This window comes from Heterocephalus glaber, unplaced genomic scaffold, assembly GCF_053883595.1.
Source record: "Heterocephalus glaber isolate CG9 unplaced genomic scaffold, H.glaber_assembly_v1.0 deba00001442, whole genome shotgun sequence".
Lineage (NCBI taxonomy): Eukaryota > Metazoa > Chordata > Mammalia > Rodentia > Bathyergidae > Heterocephalus > Heterocephalus glaber.
The window spans coordinates 35,567,883-35,585,912 of NW_028258296.1; the positions used below are offsets into that span (position 1 = coordinate 35,567,883).

Consider the following 18,030-nt stretch of genomic DNA (forward strand, 5'->3'; position numbering starts at 1 on the left):
ACTGAGTTTTGTGCTTTAGATCCAAAACGGCCACCAAAGTGTCATATGTTTGGAAGGTGATTGGATTATGGGGGCATATAGCTGCTTGGTGTTGGGAAGTGGGGTCTGGTCTGAAGAGATGGGTCATTGGAGGCATGACTTGAAACGACTTACCGCCTTCTCCAGCTCCTCCCTTCTCTCCGCTTCCTTCCACCTTGCCATGAACAATTCTCCTTCTCCCTGTCCCTATGCCATGCTGCCCTGCCTTGGGGTCAACTGACTGTGGAAGGAAACATCAACCAAAATAAAACCTCCCTTCCCTTAAGTTGTGAATGTCGAGTATTTTGTTCCAGCAACAGTAAAAGTGTCTAATATAGATTTTGGCACCAGAAATGTGGGGACATTGTTGTGACTGCACCTGACCATGTGGCTCAGAAGCCTTTGGAGCTGGTTGACAGGGAGGTTTGGAAAGGTTTAGAGATGGCAGCTGGAGAAGCAGCCCTAGAATGCTGTAAACTAAGTTTGATGGGAGAGTCTTGTCAGAGCTCTGAAGATAAGAATGCTGACAGAAATGCAGATGGTAAAGATCAAGCTTAAGAGGTTTTAGTTGGGAACAAGGACGCCATTGGCAGTTGAACTCCAAGCCTTGTGTGTTATGCTCTGGCAGAAAATTTGTCTACATTTTGCTCACGTCCTGAGCCTTTGTGGGAGACTGAGATTAAGGGTGGTGGACTAATTAACTTGGTGGAGCAAATTACAAGGCAGCCTAACTTTCAGGGTGTATTATGGAAACTGCCTGCTGTTTTTAATAAGATTTATACTGAAAAATCGGGATAAAAAAGTTCATTTGAAAAGTTTGTAGTTTCCGCAGGAAGAAAGGGCAGGCAAAACTGGAACAGAAGAGAGCTACAGATCTTTCCCAAATGGGAAACAAGAGATGAAGGGAGAGGGGAAGGAAAGGAAAAAAGGAATTAAGATGTGTACACCTACCAACTCCCCACAAAGAATGTAAACATCATGTACTGCAAACATAATGGTCCAGCTACTGCTCAAGCTGGCAGCAGCCCTTAGTATCTGTCATCCATGGTGCTGGTTTTACAGATATGCAGAATGCAAGAGTTGGGTCAGGGAGGGTTCCATCCACATTTCAGAAGAAGGCTTGGGAGGCAGGGCAATGTGCCTGAGAAAGTAGTGTATGAAGCTCTGAGGATGAGTCCAAAAGTGCTGGGGAGACTTCAGAATGTAGTAGAAGCCAGGAAAAGACAGTGTCCCATCATGTTGCCCAGGCTGACCTCCAATTTCTGGGCTCAAAACATCTTCCTGCTTCAGCCTCCTGAGTAGTTGGGATTATAAAGCACAAGATGTGAGGCACCATGCCAGGCCTTGTCTTGCTTTTTTTTATATAATTAGTGTTGGGCTTTAACTAGAATGTGTTTTTCCTCCTACAGATGGACTGGAAATTATGTAGTTATTTTAGTGGTTATCCTTGAAAATTTGCCTTGTATACTTATCTAAAATTATGCCTTAACTCCAAAGAGACTTCAGAAATCTAACTTTTGTCACTCACTTTTTGACTTTGTTATTTAGTATTATGTTTGTGTAGATTCACTTACATGTTTATAATTTCTTAGTTCATCATTTTTTTCTTATGTTTCAGATTTTCCTTCTAGGCTATTTTTTATTTCTGCAATGCACAGATCCTTTAGAAAATATATGTAGATGTTAAATTCAGTTTCTATATATCTAAAAAATATTTTATTTCTGTACTTCACCCTTATTCTTTTTTTTTTTTTTTTTTGATAGTCTGGATCTTGTGCTTTCGAGGCAGGAGGCGGAACCAATGAGCTAAATCTCCGGCCATTTTACCCTTGTTCTTGACAGATAATTTTGCCTGATATCCTAAGTTGATGGCTACTGTCAGTCATGCATGATCTTGAAAATGTCGAATGAGTCCACTGTCTTTTTGACTTCCACTATTCAGATGAAGAATCTGGTATCAGAAACTGTCCTCTCTCTGTAGATAATTGAAAAGACCCAGGATTTAAGCCAACTGTACCACTTAATACTTGTTTCTTCATCTTGGAATGTTACTTCAGTTCTCATGGCCTTGTTCCCTTACTGGCCAAAAAGAGACAAGAACACCAAGCACACAGTTTTAACATACAAGTGCTTACTATTATCCACTCTCTTGGCAGATCTTTGTATCATATTGCCATTTTGTTCATTCCTCCCTGCCACTGGAAGTAGGTGGAATGGGGAGAAAGGGCCAGAGGCAGGAATTCATAATGAGAATCAGAAATTTAAAAGGGCAAGCCAGGCTTGGGCTCTCAGTGGTAGAGTGCCTGCCTAGCATGTGCAAAGCTGAAGGTTCAATATCCAGCAGTGAAATAAATAAATAATACAAAGGATGAGCCTTCTTCAGAGGTTTTGATAGGAAACTAAAATGTGAGATAAGAGTATAGTTTTTACATTCCAAACCCACTGACAATGCCTTACTTCAATTTTTCATTATCTCCTGCCTAGACAATTGCATCACTGGCATTTCTGCCTTCAGGGTCTTAGGCCTCTATTCACCATTCTCATACTGCCAAAGTCATCATTTTAAAATATAAATAGGATTACCTCCCTGCTTAGTATCTTATATAGTCTCTGTGTTCCCAGGACATTCTGCCAGAAAAATACTGACTTAAAAAGACAGTGAAAAAAAAAAAAAAAAAAAAAAGAAGACAGTGATATTTACATCAGATTATCCCGGTTCACTTCCCAATCTTCTAGTTAACAACTGTGTGACTTTAGCATTAAAACCTGTAAAAACACTTAAAATAGTAAATATTTCATCGAGGCATGAATGAATGTGGTGAATGATGCAAAGAGCTAAGCGCTCAATAAACACTGGCTGTTATTGTTAGTTTATCATATTGTAATTGCTGCCCCAATGAACCCATAAGTACATATTAATTATCGTTACTGTGGATGACACTGCAATTCATTACTTGTCATTCCTTCCATTATACCTCCAAAACCTTCCAAGTATTAACTGTCTTACTCTTCTTTGCACATCTGGACTTTTCTTACAGCAGCACAATCCTGGATAAAACAGAGATAAAGCACAAGCCTGCGCGACAACTGGCAGATTCAGTTAGAAAGGCAAGGACGCTTCGTGCAACCTGCCGGTTTCATTGTGTTCAAGTCCTTTTTTCCCCGCGGTCTCCAAAGCGCCTCCTGGCCTGGCACCCACTTCCGGGTTGGGCTGCGATCCTTTCCGGCGCTGCCTCCTTCCGCTCACGGCCGTGCGCAGGCGCACGGACTGCTCGACCCTGCTGCCCGGGAGTTCACGGCCCCAGCATCGGGGTGCTCCGGTGATCTGTCTTTTCCCCTCCTCCCTTAAGCCTTGCAGCCTGAGTGTGGCCCGAGATTTCATCGCTACGGGGCGGGAGCCAACGCCTCTTTCTTCTCGCCCTTCAGTGGAGACGCCGTCGCTTCGGGCCAGGGCCCAGAACGCCCCCCATGGCGGGGCCGCGGGTGGAGGTGGATGGAGGGATCCTGGAGGGAGTGAGTGCGGGGCTGAGGCCCAGCGGCCGGGGCAGCGCAGGTGGGGGCGGGGGCGCGTTTGTAGTGGACGTTCTCACATCTCTTCTCCCCGCACCCCTCCTGCAGGGCGGCCAGATCCTCAGGGTCTCCACGGCCCTGAGCTGTCTCCTGGGCCTCCCCTTGCGGGTGCAGAAGATCCGCGCGGGCCGCAGTACCCCGGGCCTGAGGTGAGCGGGGTGGCTGGGGAGCCGGGCGCGGGCCGTGGGGCGAGTTCCTGAAGGCCGCTGGGTCCGGGATCACGAGTCGGAGTCATGCAGCCTTGGAGATCTCGGCCGGGTTGGTGGTGGCGGGGAGATCTCAGGGTCGATCCCGGCGAGCGCCCCTCAGGCCTCCTTCCTGGTCCCCGGACTCTGCCTGGGCGGTGGCTTCCTGATGCGATCTTGGAAGCATCAAGGAGCGAATTTAGAAAGAGGCTCGAGTTTTCTCTATCTGACTGCAGTTGTTTCATTTGCTAAAAAAGCTCTCTTAAAAATGTTTTCCCACCTCTTGGGGCATTCCAGGTACACCTCCGTGGATAAGATAGGTAAGGGCAGAACCGTCTCTTAAGACTAGAGGAAACCCCACTTTTAAACCAGTGCAATCTGTGCTGCCACACATTTTCCAATCATAGAACAGGAGAGGAATCTGAGCGGCATTATTTAAGCTTTCCTTCAGATCTGTAGGAAGGTGTGAATATGACCAGAATTATCTGTTGTGGAGAGTGCTACGCATGCTACTAGAAAAGTTTCAGATAGATACACTTGTTAGAAGAGGACTTAGGTTGAGGCCAAAGTGATTCCTTTTTATATATCCAATATGTATTCCATTTTAGTATGAGCTATTTCTTAGTCTTTTATCCACAGTTTGAAATAGTTAAAAAGCAATATATCGATACATGTGACCATTAATTTCGTTTGAGCAGTTGTTGGCAGCAAGTCCAGTACACCGGTAGAGAAATCCACCTCATTAAGGCTGTGCTAGGTATTTACTGGTTTGCTAGTGTTGCCATAACAGAATACCACAGATTGGGTGGCTTAAACGACAGAAATGTTTTTCTCACAGTTCCAGAGGCTGAGTCCAAGGTAAGCGTGCTGGCAGCGTTGGTTTCCTGTGAGGGCTACAAGGGCAAAATCTGTTCCAGGCCTTTAACTTAATTACATCTTGTTTCAAAATACAATCACATTCTAATGTACTGGGATTAGGGCTTCAACGTGAATTTTGGGGAAACCCAATCCAGGCCATAAGAGGTACCGAAGATTATATAGTGAAATGCAAGCAAGACTGATGGCCCCTTTATTGATTCTCTTTTGTACACGTATAATTTGCAACAGTACACCACTGTGTGTTTTTATAGCCAAAATAACTGGTCTCAAAAGAACTCTCTAAATGATTCCTACAAGACGTCTAAGTGTAAAAACCCAAAAGGAAGCCCTGACACTGGGCATGTAGCACCTACTGTGATTAGACCTTGCTGTTTGTTTGCCATCGCAGTTGTGTAAATATATCCTAAAATGTGGGGATATAGGCAGTCTGAATGCACACATTTTGATGCAGTATTATGACCTGAAGGCCTCAACATTTATCTGGACTGGAAATGATTCGAGATTTGTGTGACGGGAGACTGGAGGGGGCAGAAATTGGCTCAACAGAAATAACCTTTATACCAGAGAAGATCAAAGGTGGAGTCCACACAGCAGATACCAAGACAGCAGGGTATGTATCACTTACTTGCCCTTAAAGTTTTGTTGGAGTTAGAGTGAAATCTAGTTTCTAAGTGTTACTGGGAAAGTTGCTTAACCTTTTGTGCTTTAGTTTCCTGAATTTAAAAATGTCGATAAGATACGTTTGAAGGTTAAAGATAATGAATATAAAAGTTTGACTGCTTAATAGCTCAGTTGTAGCTATTACTATATCTGACATTTTATCCTGTATGTGGAATGAGGACCCTCACTCCCTTTCTCCCTCTGTGGTGCTGGGGATTGAACCCAGAGCCTTGTGCTTGCTAGTCAGGTACTCTTCCAATAAACTGTATCTCCAGCCCATGTTATTTTGAGAGCCTCCCTAAATTGTCCATGCTGGCCTTGAATTTTCATTCTTCCTGTTAAGCCTCAGGTAGCCAGGGTGTGCCACTATGCCCAGCTTGAGGTCTGTCTGTCTTCTCTCTTTCTTTTGTTAATTAGTTGAGACAGGGTATTGCTAAGTCGCCAAATTGCTAAATTGCCTGAGGCTGGCCTCAAACTTTGAATCCTCTTGCCTCAACCTTCAGAGCACTAGAATTACAGACATTTGCCACTGTATCCAGCTTTTACTATTTTTAGAGTCTGATTTTATTGGTGAGAAAATAAATACTTGGTACACACCTGTAATCCCAGCACTCAGGAAGTTGAGACAGGAGCATCTCCTCAAGTTGGAGGTTAGCCTGGGCATAATAAGTTCAAAGCCAGCCTGAACTACATAGTGAGACCCTGTCTCCAAAAAATAAAAGAGAGAGAGAGAGACAGAGAGAGAGAGAGAGAGAGAGAGAGAGAGAGAGAGAGAATACTTCATATATTGGATTACTCAGAAGGGATAAACAAGTTCAGTTGTAGTTACAAAGCTCTGGCTTACAGTAAGACAAACATTTCCAAGTCTTTTTCATTTGCTCTTTAGCCCAACTCTTTGAGAACAAGGATTATATTGCCTATATTTTTCTCTTCCAATACCAAACACATTTCAGTCAATAAATATTTATTGAAAAAATGAAATTATCAGTGATAGAGACTTTCCTGTTCAGTTAAATGTGTATCTTTGTCAAAAGAAAGTTAAAATCTGTGTTTTGGTATGTGGGAGCTAATCAAATTCCCTTGAAAAACTACAGTCTACTTTTGAATATGTTTGTTTTTTGTGACTTTGGAGAAGGGGGCTAATAGCACAATCTGACCAAATGTTTCATTTTTTAAAGTAGTTTGGGTTCTGTGATTATTTCTTGTGATTTCTCACATTTTTGACTGTAAGGATGAAACTTTTCCATGTGAAATATTTAACTTTCAGACTTTGTAAAACATTATTTTTTCCTATCATGGACTCCATGATGGTAGGAACTGTATCTGTTTTTTGTTGTTTGTGTTTTTTTTGAGGCAGAGTCTCACTGTGTAGTTCAGGCTGGCCTTATACTCACTATATAGCCCAGGTCAGCAATGATTACAGGCGTGCACCACCACGCCTGGCTAGGAACTGTATCTTCACTTGATAGTTGGAACAGTGCCTTGTGCCTGGTAGCAACTCAGATAAAAGCAGTTGCATAGTTCTAGATTATGACTGTTTTGAATGCAATTTTCATAAACTGCTACTTTCAAGAGTCTATAAAAACATTTGAAGAATGCTTTACTATTTTATTTTTATTTATTTCTTTGTACTATAAAGAGAAGTGTCGGAAGTTATCCAAGACCCACTCACTGTGTTTAATCTTGAATTCAAACTTGGATTTAATTTTTTTTGTTTGTTGGTTGGTTTGTTTTTTGTGATGTTAGGCACCAAATTGGGGCCTTAAGCATAAAAGGCAAATTCTCTGTCACTGGGTGTCATACTCCCAGCCTGGTTGGCTTATCAGAAATATTTTCACTGTGAAATATTTTCTTTAAGATTCAGGATTTTACCATTCAGACACCGAAGTATAATAAATACTACAGCTTTTTTTTTTTTTTTTTTTTTTTGAGATTGTTGAAAAGGCAGTACAGTTAAGCCTATTCTACCTTCTCCTTAGGAGTGTATGCCTCTTGATGCAGGCTTCAATGCCCTGTGTTCTCTTTGCGGCTGCTCCCTCGGAACTTTGTTTGAAGGGTGGAACTAATGCTGAGATGGCACCACAGATTGACTACACGGTGCTGGTAAGGGCTTTTGTTAATGACAGCCTGAGATAACCTCACGTTCTGCATCTTCATTCTCTGCTTGAGTATATCCTGAATATTTTTGTATACATTCCTGTTTATTCATAGTGTCTAGGTTTTGTGTTGTATATTACCGTTCACAGTGAGTTTTTAAAAAACTTGAAGTGCAATTATATAAGTCATGTATCCTTCATAGAAGAAGTATGATTTGGAGGGAAACTCAGCATTCTTTAAAAGGATAAAATTCAATACTGCCATGATCAGACAACTAAGGCTGAGTATCCCTAACCTGAAAATCTGAAATATAAATGCTCCCACATCTTGAAACTTTGTGAACACCAATGTGATGTCACAAGGAGAAAATTCCCCACTTGATTTCATGTGATAGATTGAAGTCGAATCGCAAGGTATACTACAAATACTGTATAAAATTACCGTAAGGCTATGTGTACAAGGTGTCTGTGAAACAAAGGAATTTCATGTGTAGATTTGCTTCCTATCCCCAAGATCTCTGATTATATAAATGCAAATATTACAAAATCTGAAAAGTCTGAAACTGAAAATGCTTCTGGTCCTGACTGTTTTGGAATTTCACATAAAGGGTACTTGAGCTGTATGATCATTTTCTCTTGAGCTTTATTGTGGAGTGATTTTTTTTTTCTTGTGAGGCTGGTGTTGAGGATTGAACCCAAAGCCTGTGGGCAAGCACAGTTGTGCCTGTTAGGCAAGCACTCTACCACTGAGCTACATCCCCAGCCTCTATAGCATAATTCCTTTTTTTTTTCTTTTTAATTCTTTTATTGGTACATTTTAGGTATACAATACATTTAGATTTATCTTTGGTTGCTTGTACCTGTACATGATGTATCTTGGTTCTTATTTTTTCCCCATTACCTTTGTGCCCTTCACCCTTAAACCCTTCCCTATTTACATACTTCGTTTCCATTTTTTTTTCTTTTCTCATAATTTTTCCTTTCCCTTTCCTTTCCCCTTCCCCTCACACTTCCCTACCCCTTTGGACCTTTTCCTATTTCAAAGTATCAGTTATTAGTTATTAATCCTTTTAGTCCTTATTTACACTCAGTTTCTCACACTAGAGAAACTATTCGGTTTTTACGCATGTGTGTCCTATTTATTTCACTTAAGAGTATGGCCTCAATATGCATCCATTTAGCTATAAATGACTCCAGTTTCTCGTTCTTTATGGCTGAGTAGTACTCCATTTTATAAAAAAAAATCTTCTTTATCTAGTTTCCAGTTGATGGGCACTTGGGCTGTTTCCAGGCTTTAGCTATTACAAACTGTGCCGCAATAAACATGGGCATACATATATCACTGTGGTACGATTCTTTTAATTCTTTTGGGAAGATCCCCAGCAGGGGAATAGCTGGGTCAAATGGGACCTCCAGCCCTAGTTCTTTGAGGTATCTCCACACTGATTTCCATAGTGGTTGCACCAGTCTGCACTCCCACCAACAAAGGAGAAGGGTTCCTTTCTCTCCACACCCCCCACCCCCCCACCAGCATTTGTTATTGGTTGATTTCTGAGAGCCCCCATTCTTTGTGGGGTGAGGTGGAATCTCAGTGTTGTTTTCATCTGCATCTCTCGAATGACCAGTGATGTTGAACATTTTTTCATATGATTATTTGCTGCTTTTCCTTTTTTGTCTGAGAAATGTCTGTTCATTTCAGATGCCCATTTTTGAATTGGGTCTTTGAATTTGGGGGGTCTGATTTTTTTCAGTTCTTTATATATTCTAGATAGTAGCCCTTTGTCTGAGTTACAGCTGGTAACAATTTTTTCCCACATTGTAGGTTGTCTGTTAGCTCTGTCGGTGGTTTCTCTTGCAGTGCAGAAGCGTTTCAGTAAGATGAAATCCCAGTTGTTGATTCTTTCTGCTAGTTCCCAGGCTACTGAAGTTTTGTTCATAAAGTCTTTTCCTATGCCAATATCTTCAAGAGTTCTACCTAACTTATCTTCCAGCAAGTTTAGTGTTTCTATCTTAATATTTAGATCTTTAATCCACTTAGATCTTAGTTTAGTGCATGGTGATAGATATGGGTCTAGTTTTAAACTCTGACAGGTTGAAATCCAGTTTTTCCAACACGATTTATTAAACAAGCTATCTTTCCTCCAGTGAAGGTGGTTGGCTCCTTTTTCAAAGATGAGGTGGCTGAGTATGTCTGAAGTTGCTTTTGCATCTTCTGATCTATTCCACTGATCCTCAGTTCTGTTTCTTTGCCAGTACCATGCTGATTTTATCACAGTAGCTTTGTAGTATAGCTTCAAGTTGGGTATTGTGATACCCCCAGCCATGTCTCTGTTGCCCAGAATTGCTTTTGCTATTCTAGGTCTCTTCTGGTTCCAAATGAATTTTTGGATTATTTTCCCTAGCTTTGTGAAGTATATTGTTGGAATTTCAGTTGGCATTGCATTAAATCTATATAGCAGTTTTGGAAGTATGGTCATTTTCACTATATTGATTTTTCCTACCCAGGAACAAGGGATGTCTTTCCATTTTCTTATATCCTCCTCGATCTCCTTTTTAAGGGTGTTGTAGTTTTCAGTGTAGAGGTCTTTTGCTTCCTTTGTTAGATTGATTCCTAGATATTTCATTGTTTTGGATGCTATTGTAAAAGGAATTGTTTCCATAATTTCTCTCTCAATGAGTCTGCTATTTGTGTACAAGAAGGCTATTGTTTTTTGAGTGTTGACCTTATATCCAGCTACTCTACTGAATCTGTCAATTAAGTCCAGAAGTCTTTTGGTAGAGTTTTTCTGGGTCTTCTATGTAAAGTATCTTATTGTCAGCAAATAATGACAGTTTAACTTCTTCCTTTCCTATCTTTATTCCTTTTATTTCTTTCTCTTTTCTAATTGCTGAGGCTAAGGTTTCCAGAACTATATTGAACAGGAGTAGTGATAGTGGGCATCCTTGTCTTGTTCCTGATTTTAGTGTGAAAGTTTTCAGTTTTTGACCATTTAGTATGATGTTGGCTGTTGGTTTTTCATAGATAGCCTTCATCAGGTTGAGATAAAGACCTTGTATTCCAATTTTCTCTAGGGTTTTTATCATGAATAGGTGCTGGATTTTGTCGAATGCTTTTTCTGCATCTATTGAGATGATCATATGGTTTTTGTCCTTGGCTCTGTTAATATAGTGTATTACATTTATTGATTTACATGTTGAACTGTCCTTGTATCCCTGGGATAAATCTGACTTGTTCATGGTGTATGATCTTCTTGATGACCCTCTGTATTCTGTTTGCCGGTATCTTGTTGAGGATTTTTGCATCTATGTTCATGAATGAGATTGGCCTGTAGTTCTCCTTTTGGGTTGGGTCTTTCCCTGGTTTTAGAATCAAAGTAACACTTGCTTCCAGGAATGAATTTGGAAGTATTGCTTTCCTTTCAATTTCATTGATGAGTTTAAAGAGTAATGGTGATAGTTCTTCTTTTAATGTCTCGTAGAATTCAGCAGTGACGCCATCAGGACCTGGGCTTTTCTTTGTTGGTAAACTTTTTTATTACATTCTCAGATTCACTCATTGTAATTGGGGTGTTTAGAATTTCTATATCTTCTTCATTTAACTTTGGCAATTCATATGTATCTAGGAATCTGTCCATTTCTTCTGTCTTTTCCATTTTATTAGAGTACAGGTTCTTGAAGTAGGTATTGATGATCCTCTGGATTTCTGCTGGATCTGTTATGCCTTCACCTTTTTTTGTTCTTAATTGCATGGATTGGAGCCTTTTCTTTCCTTTTTCTGATTACGTTGGTTAAGGTTTATTGATTTTATTTATTCCTTTGAAAAACCAACTCTTTGATTCATTGATTTTTTTGTATTGTTCTCTTAGTCTCCATTGCATTGATTTCTGCTCTAATCTTTATTATTTCCTGTCTTGTATGAGCTTTGGGTTTGTTATACTCTTCTTTTTCTAGGAACTTGAGGTTCTGCGTTAGGTTGTTAATTTGAGTTCTCTGTTTTCCTAATATGGGCATTCACTGCTATGAATTTCCCTCATAGAAGTGCTTTCATTGTGTCCCATAGATTCCTATATGTTGTATTGGCCTTATCATTTACTTGTAGCATCTGGCTAATTTCCTTTTTTTTGGTTTTTTTTTTTTGTTAACGGAGATCGAACTTGGGTCCTTGAGCTTGTGGGGCAGGCAGTGGCACCATTGAGCTAAACCCCTGGCCCCGGCTAATTTCTTCTTTAAGTTCCTCTGTGACCCATTAGTTGTTCAGGAGGGTGTTATTTAATTTCCATGTGTTTGTGGGGGTTTTGTGGTTTCTTACGTTATTGATCTCCAATTTTATTGCACTATGGTCTGATAATATACAGGGGGTAGCTTCAATTCTTTTACATTTTCTTAGACATGTCCCATGAGTTAGCATTTGATCTAATTTGGAGAATGACCCATGTGCAGCCAAAAAGAATGTGTATTTTAATTATGTGGAGTGGAACACTCTGTAAACATCTGTTAAGTCCATTTGTTCAATGGCTTAGTTCAGTTCTAGAATTTCGTTGTTGATTTTTTTGTCTAGATGATCTGTCTATTTGTGATAGTGGGGTATTGAGGTCCCCCACTGCAACTGTATTAGTGCTTATTTGGTTTTTCATGTCCATTAATATTTGTTTTGTATAGTTGGGGGCATTCGTATTTGGTGCATATATATTTAGGATTGTCACCTCTTCCTCTTGGATTGTTCCCTTCACAAGGATGTAGTGACCATCTTGGTCTCTCTTAATTAGTTTTGGTTTGAAATCTGCTTTGTCTGTAATAGATATGAAGAGTTACCTTAGACCTAAGGATTAAATTCTGTCTTCCTGTGAAACACTGCCATTGTAACAGATGGTACAGTCTTAAAGTCAGTGTGATAGAATGTATAATGAAAGTTATTCACTCTACTTAGTAGTTCCACTTCAAGGAAACTACCCTTATTAAATATTACAAAATGGAGCAAAAGGCAAATGTTACAAAAAGTATTTGAGCAGAGCATTATATAAATTATAATTACCATTATGTAATATGTATCATTATTTAGCTTGGAGAAAGCTTAAATAAATTAGGCCTGGTTGTCATGCAGTCATTCAAGTATTTAGGAAGAAATTTATGATGTTAGGAAAATGCTTATGTTTATATTATAATATCAGATAAAACAAGGATTAAAATATTGTATATGTAGTGAGATTTCAACTGTATTTAAAAACTGAGAAGACAAAATGTAATGCTGCTTGTTCATCAGCACCCTGTAATTTCTTATAATGTATAGTAGTACATTGAGAAGGCTTAAGAAATACTAGTTTCTGGAGTTAAATAGCCACTGGGATCAAGTATCCTGAGTTGATTTTTTTTTTTATTAGATTGACTTTCACAGCCCTGATTAACTAAATGTTAAACTTTTAAAGTTAGCTACATACCAGTTTTTTCATTTGAAAAATGGATCTAGCCTACATGTCCTTGATGTCCTATTACTTGTAGCACCTAAGTACAGAAAACTTTTCATTTAATAGTTATACTTGTGGAAACAGCGCATATTGGTGGCTAAAGTAACAATTGATTTTTCAGGTCTTCAAGCCAATCATTGAAAAATTTGGTTTCAAATTTAATTGTGACATTAAAATGAGGTAAGTTACTTCTTGTCCTTTTGATCCATTACTTGGGCTCTTATATACTTAATATATTGCACTTTACATTTCTTGTAGGAAATAATTGTGTTTTGATGCTTAAAAACAATAAGCTTTAGGGATGTGAAGCCTTAAAAGCAGCTACATGTGATATTCATTTGTTTCTTGGGAGAAATATTTTCAAGGGAATTTCAACACGGAGGCAGGTTCACATCTAGTTTTATTATGCAGCTGCACACATCAAATGATTCACTGTGTGCAGACACTGGATTAGGTACTATGGAGTTGTAAGAGATTCTCTTCCATGTGTCATCAAAATTATTTTCTTAAGAAACATATCATTGAGGTAATTTCTCTTTAAAGTTTTCCTTTTGTAATACAGTAACAAGGTTAAATTTCTTGGCATGGCATTTCAGTGCTTTGCAGTCTTGCCCCAGTTTACCTTCCTAGCTTCATCTTCCTTCCCCTCATTTCAGTTTGATGTATAGTCTAACTACATGGTTGCTTGCTGCTCTTTAAACATACTTTGTGCCTTGCACTTCACATCTTCTTTGTACATGTTATTCTCCCCTGCTCTCCTCAGTATTGGAAATGTTTTTTGGGGGTTTTTTTTGGTACCGGGGATCGAACTCGGGTCCTTGCGCTTGCACAGCAGGTGATGAAACCACTGAGCTAAATCCCTGGCCCGGAAATGTTATTTTTTAAAAATAAAAATCACAGTTTCTTGTGTCAACTGCCCATAAATGTGCTTTAGTTGGAATTCATATTTGCACTTCTGTTGTATCCCCCCTTACTTGTATTCTAGTAGACTGTGTGGGATCATCTCTCTGCCAGATGGAGAATTCCTTCAGGGTAGAAGCACTCTCATTTTCAGCATCTGTGATAGAATAAATAACACTAAATATTTGAGTTAAAATGTTATTAGTGTTGAGTTACTTAAATATTTTCATCAGATAATTATTTGAGCTCCAACCATTGCCAAACCTTGTCTTAGGCCTGGGAAAATGGCAGAAAGAAATAAATCCAGGTATAAAGAGGTTATATGTACTTTAAAACAGCACTGTCAAGTGGAACTTTCTACCTTGAGGAAAATGGTTTCTGTCTCTCCTGTCCAATGGGATAGTCATTAGCCAAATGTGACTACTAAGCACTTGAAATATGGCTCATATAACCAGTGAATTGGTTTCTAAATTTTACTTATTTGTTTTTTATTCAAAAAAATTAGTGGGGATTTTTATTTTACTTAGTTTGAGGAGGCAGAGTCTTGCTGTGTGGCTCAGGCTGACCTTCCATTTCTGGGCTCAAGGAATTCTCTTGCCTCAGCCACTCGAATAGTTGGGAGCTACAGGAAGTGCCATCACATTTGTCTTGGTGCTGGAGATTGAATTTAGGGCTTTGCATATGCCAAGGATCCACTCACTCTATCATTGAGCTGCACCTCCAGCCATAAACTGTACTTAATTTAATAGTCACAGGTAGCTTGAGGCCACCATATTGGATAGCCCAGATCGAAAATATTATTTAGGTGATGGACTTTTTTTTGGTACCAGGGATTGAACTCAGGACCTTGTGCTTGTGAGGCAGGTGCAGCACCACTGAGCTAAATCCCCAGCCCTAAAATATTATTTAGAACTTCTGTAAATTTCCTGTCTCAATATTAATCACATTATTTTAATATAATATTAAGCTTCATTTTTGTTGTGCAGTTGGTTTATGAGGGTATTTGTTATGCTTTTTATAGGGGCTATTACCCAAAAGGGGGTGGTGAAGTAATCGTTCAGATGTCACCAGTTAAACAGTTGAACCCAATAAATTTAACTGATCGTGGCTCTGTGACTAAGATATATGGAAGAGCTTTTGTTGCTGGTGTTTTGCCATTTAAAGTAAGTTGTCTAAATGTTCTTAGTAGTGTGTGCTTGTCTTGATAAGTATTATGTCATCTAAAATTTGAAATTAATGAAAAAGCCTATCTTTTAATTCATCTTTTCATTAAGATTTTAAAAATATTTAGTAGCCTCTGTTCTTGAAAATAAAATTTTTAAACAGTTCATATAAAAGTTAATTATTTGCTATGTCTTTTAAGTTTGAAAACAGTTATCCAGATAATAACTGTATTGTTCTCTATTGTTTATTGCCAAAACAGGTAGCAAAAGATATGGTGGCAGCAGCTGTACGATGCATCAGAAAGGAGATCAGGGACCTATATGTGAGCATTCAGCCTGTTCAGGAACCCAAGGACCAAGCATTTGGCAATGGAAATGGAATAATGTGAGAAAAATGTACATTTTTTAGACATTGGATTAGATCCCTGATATTATTAGTCAGTTTTCTGTCTCTGTGGCAAAATACTTTTAAGATAAACAATTTAAAAGGAGAAAAGATTTATTTTAGCTCAGAGTTTCAGAGATTTAGGAATTGGTTTTCTTCTTTGTTGGGCTAGTATTGAAGGAAAGAGCATTTGGTGGACACAGTTGCTCATTTTAATGGTGACAAGGAGGCAAAGAGAGAAAGTGGCCAGGGTTCCAGTCTTCCCTCAAGGGCACCCCCTCCAGTAGCCTCACTTCACCCCACCTTAGCCCACCTACTTCAACACATGGGCCTTTGGAGGATGTTTATAAGTCAAACCATAATAATGATTCTATTTAAAAGTTTTTTGCTAAATTTATAGTTTTAAGAAGATATATATAGATATATATATATATATGTTTTGGTTTTTTTTTGTACCAGGGATTGAACTCGGGACCTTGTGCTTTTGAGGCAGGTGGCAGAACCACTGAGCTAAATCCCCAGCCCAAGAAGGTATATTTTTGTGCTGGGGATTTAGCTCAGTGGTACCACCACCTACCTCGCAAGTGCAAGGTCCTGAGTTTGATCCCCGGTACCAAAAAAAAAAAAAAAAAGAAGGTATATTTTTAAAGGGTATTCCTATATAAATAACAGTATGATGAATTAAGATGATTATTTCTGATTTTCTTTTCTGGGGATTGTTTGCCTTTTATTATTTTGTAAGGTTCTTTTTGTTTATATAGTCATCCCTGCATATTCATGAGTTTGGCATTTTTGGATTCAAACAAATACAGACCAAAAACACTGAAAAAAAGTGCTGGGGATTTAGCTCAGTGGTGCTGCTGCCTGCCTCGAAATCATAAGGTCCTGGGTTCGACCCTTGGCATCAAAAAACTGAAAAAAAGAAGTTATTTCTGTATTAAACATGTACAGGCTTTTTTTTCCTTGTCATTTCCTAAATAATATGGTATAACAGGTATTTACATATCCTGTAGGTTGTATTAGATATTGTAACTAATGTAAGGATGTTTTAAACTATATAAGAGGATGTATATAGTTTATATATATAAACTATGCCATTTTATGTAAGGGACTTGAACATGCTTGGATTTTGGTATCCACATAGGGGTCTTAGAACCAATTCCCCTGAGTAATCAGGGATAACCATAGTGAAGTTTGGTTTTTTTTTTGAGACAGGATTTCACTATGTAGCCCAGGCTGCCCTTGAAGTCACTGTGTAGCACAAGTGGCCTCAAACTTGCAGTGATCCTCCTGCTTTAGCTTCTTGAGTGCTGGGATTACAGGCGTGTGCCATCATGCCCAATTTACAGTGAAGTTTTTAAGCTAATCAGAAGTTAGACTTTGAAGGTGGTCCTCAAAGAAGTATTTCCAATTGCTTAAAATACCTCACATGTGAAATTAATTCACAAATAAATAATATGGTAAAGGTCTCTTTAAAAAAGAAATAGAACTATTCTACCAACCCAATTAGGATTATAAAAATTTATAAAAATTTAATTAATTTATTATAAAAATTTATAAAAAATTTATTTATTATAAAAATTTCTTACATTTTTAAAAGTCTAAAAGTACCATGTTGTTTGTGGATATTCAAATTTCAAACCTTAGATATTTCAATAAAAGGTTTAAACTAAACTAAATCCTTGTACTAATTTTGATAAAACCACATAAAAACTAGAACAAAACCGAAGTCTCTGCAAAAGAGCTTTTTATATAAGATAATCATAAGACAATTTATAGTACCGTATGTCTATGAAATGGTACCACTTAGTGTGATGACCTAGTAACTTGGGGTGGAAAGGATGGCAGCTTCTTTACTGTAAGTGGATTAGAATCTCATATAACTTCTCCCCGTTAAGTGCTAAAAGATATTAATGGCCTAATTAAGGCTGATGGAAAATATTAATCATATTACTCTGTGTATTAGTGAGCTCTCCTGTCCTTGGTGGACAAAATAATCTGACATCCATAACTTAAAGGAGGAAAGGTTTAATTTGGCTCATCGTTTAGGGTTTTAGTCTGTGGTTTCCTGGATCCAAGACAGAAACAGCATGAATGGCATGGCAGAGAAAATCTGCTTACTTCATGGCAGTTAGGAAGTAGAGGGAGAAGGAACAAGTTGGGGAGGGAGATAAACCCTCCAAGGGTAGGGTATACACCTTTTCCAAGAGCACATTCAGCATCCAGTTACCTTTCCAGTTACCTCATTTCAAAAAATGAGCCTTGTGGGGGACATTCTAGATTTAACCATAGCACACTATGTAGGAAGAATTTCACTATTAGAATATACTGGTCAAATGTAGTTTTGCCATTTAATAATCACTGTTCTCCTGTGTGGTATTTGTGTGTAGTTTTATGATATTTGTAAGCATAAGTAATTTTTTTTTCTTTTTTTATAGCATTATTGCTGAGACATCTACTGGCTGTTTGTTTGCTGGATCATCACTTGGTAAACGAGGTATACATAAATGAAAGGAGACCTATGATTTCCAGTGCTGCTGTAAAGTTCTTTAATTATCGGGATTGTTGTGTTATAGAGAATGGTGGGTGACAGATTTAAAAGGATATAGTTAATTAATTCTGCTTTTGAGTCAGTTAAACTTTCAAGTCTTTCTTCTAACTTTATACTTTGAAAATTTTTACACCTATAGAAAAGTTGAATGCTTACTTCAG

General features: G+C 38.5%; 1 protein-coding gene across 5 annotated transcripts in view; it reads left to right on the top strand.

Annotated features, from left to right (window-relative positions):
* The window catches only part of Rtca (RNA 3'-terminal phosphate cyclase), a 35,713-nt gene that overhangs the window by 3,142 nt on the left and 14,541 nt on the right, over positions 1-18,030 (top strand). Inside the window, exons 1-8 of one of the 5 annotated variants that reach the window (XM_021247835.2) lie at positions 3,264-3,507; positions 3,637-3,737; positions 5,119-5,262; positions 7,292-7,415; positions 12,992-13,050; positions 14,792-14,933; positions 15,194-15,318; positions 17,757-17,815. In XM_021247835.2, coding sequence (XP_021103494.1) covers positions 3,487-3,507; positions 3,637-3,737; positions 5,119-5,262; positions 7,292-7,415; positions 12,992-13,050; positions 14,792-14,933; positions 15,194-15,318; positions 17,757-17,815 — 775 coding nt within the window. In that variant the 5' untranslated portion in view covers positions 3,264-3,486. Of the gene's footprint in view, positions 1-3,263; positions 3,532-3,636; positions 3,738-5,103; positions 5,263-7,291; positions 7,416-12,991; positions 13,051-14,791; positions 14,934-15,193; positions 15,319-17,756; positions 17,816-18,030 lie in introns of those variants that run through there. The other 4 variants (XM_004869126.4, XM_087213190.1, XM_004869129.4 and 1 more) reach the window with 4 other exon arrangements.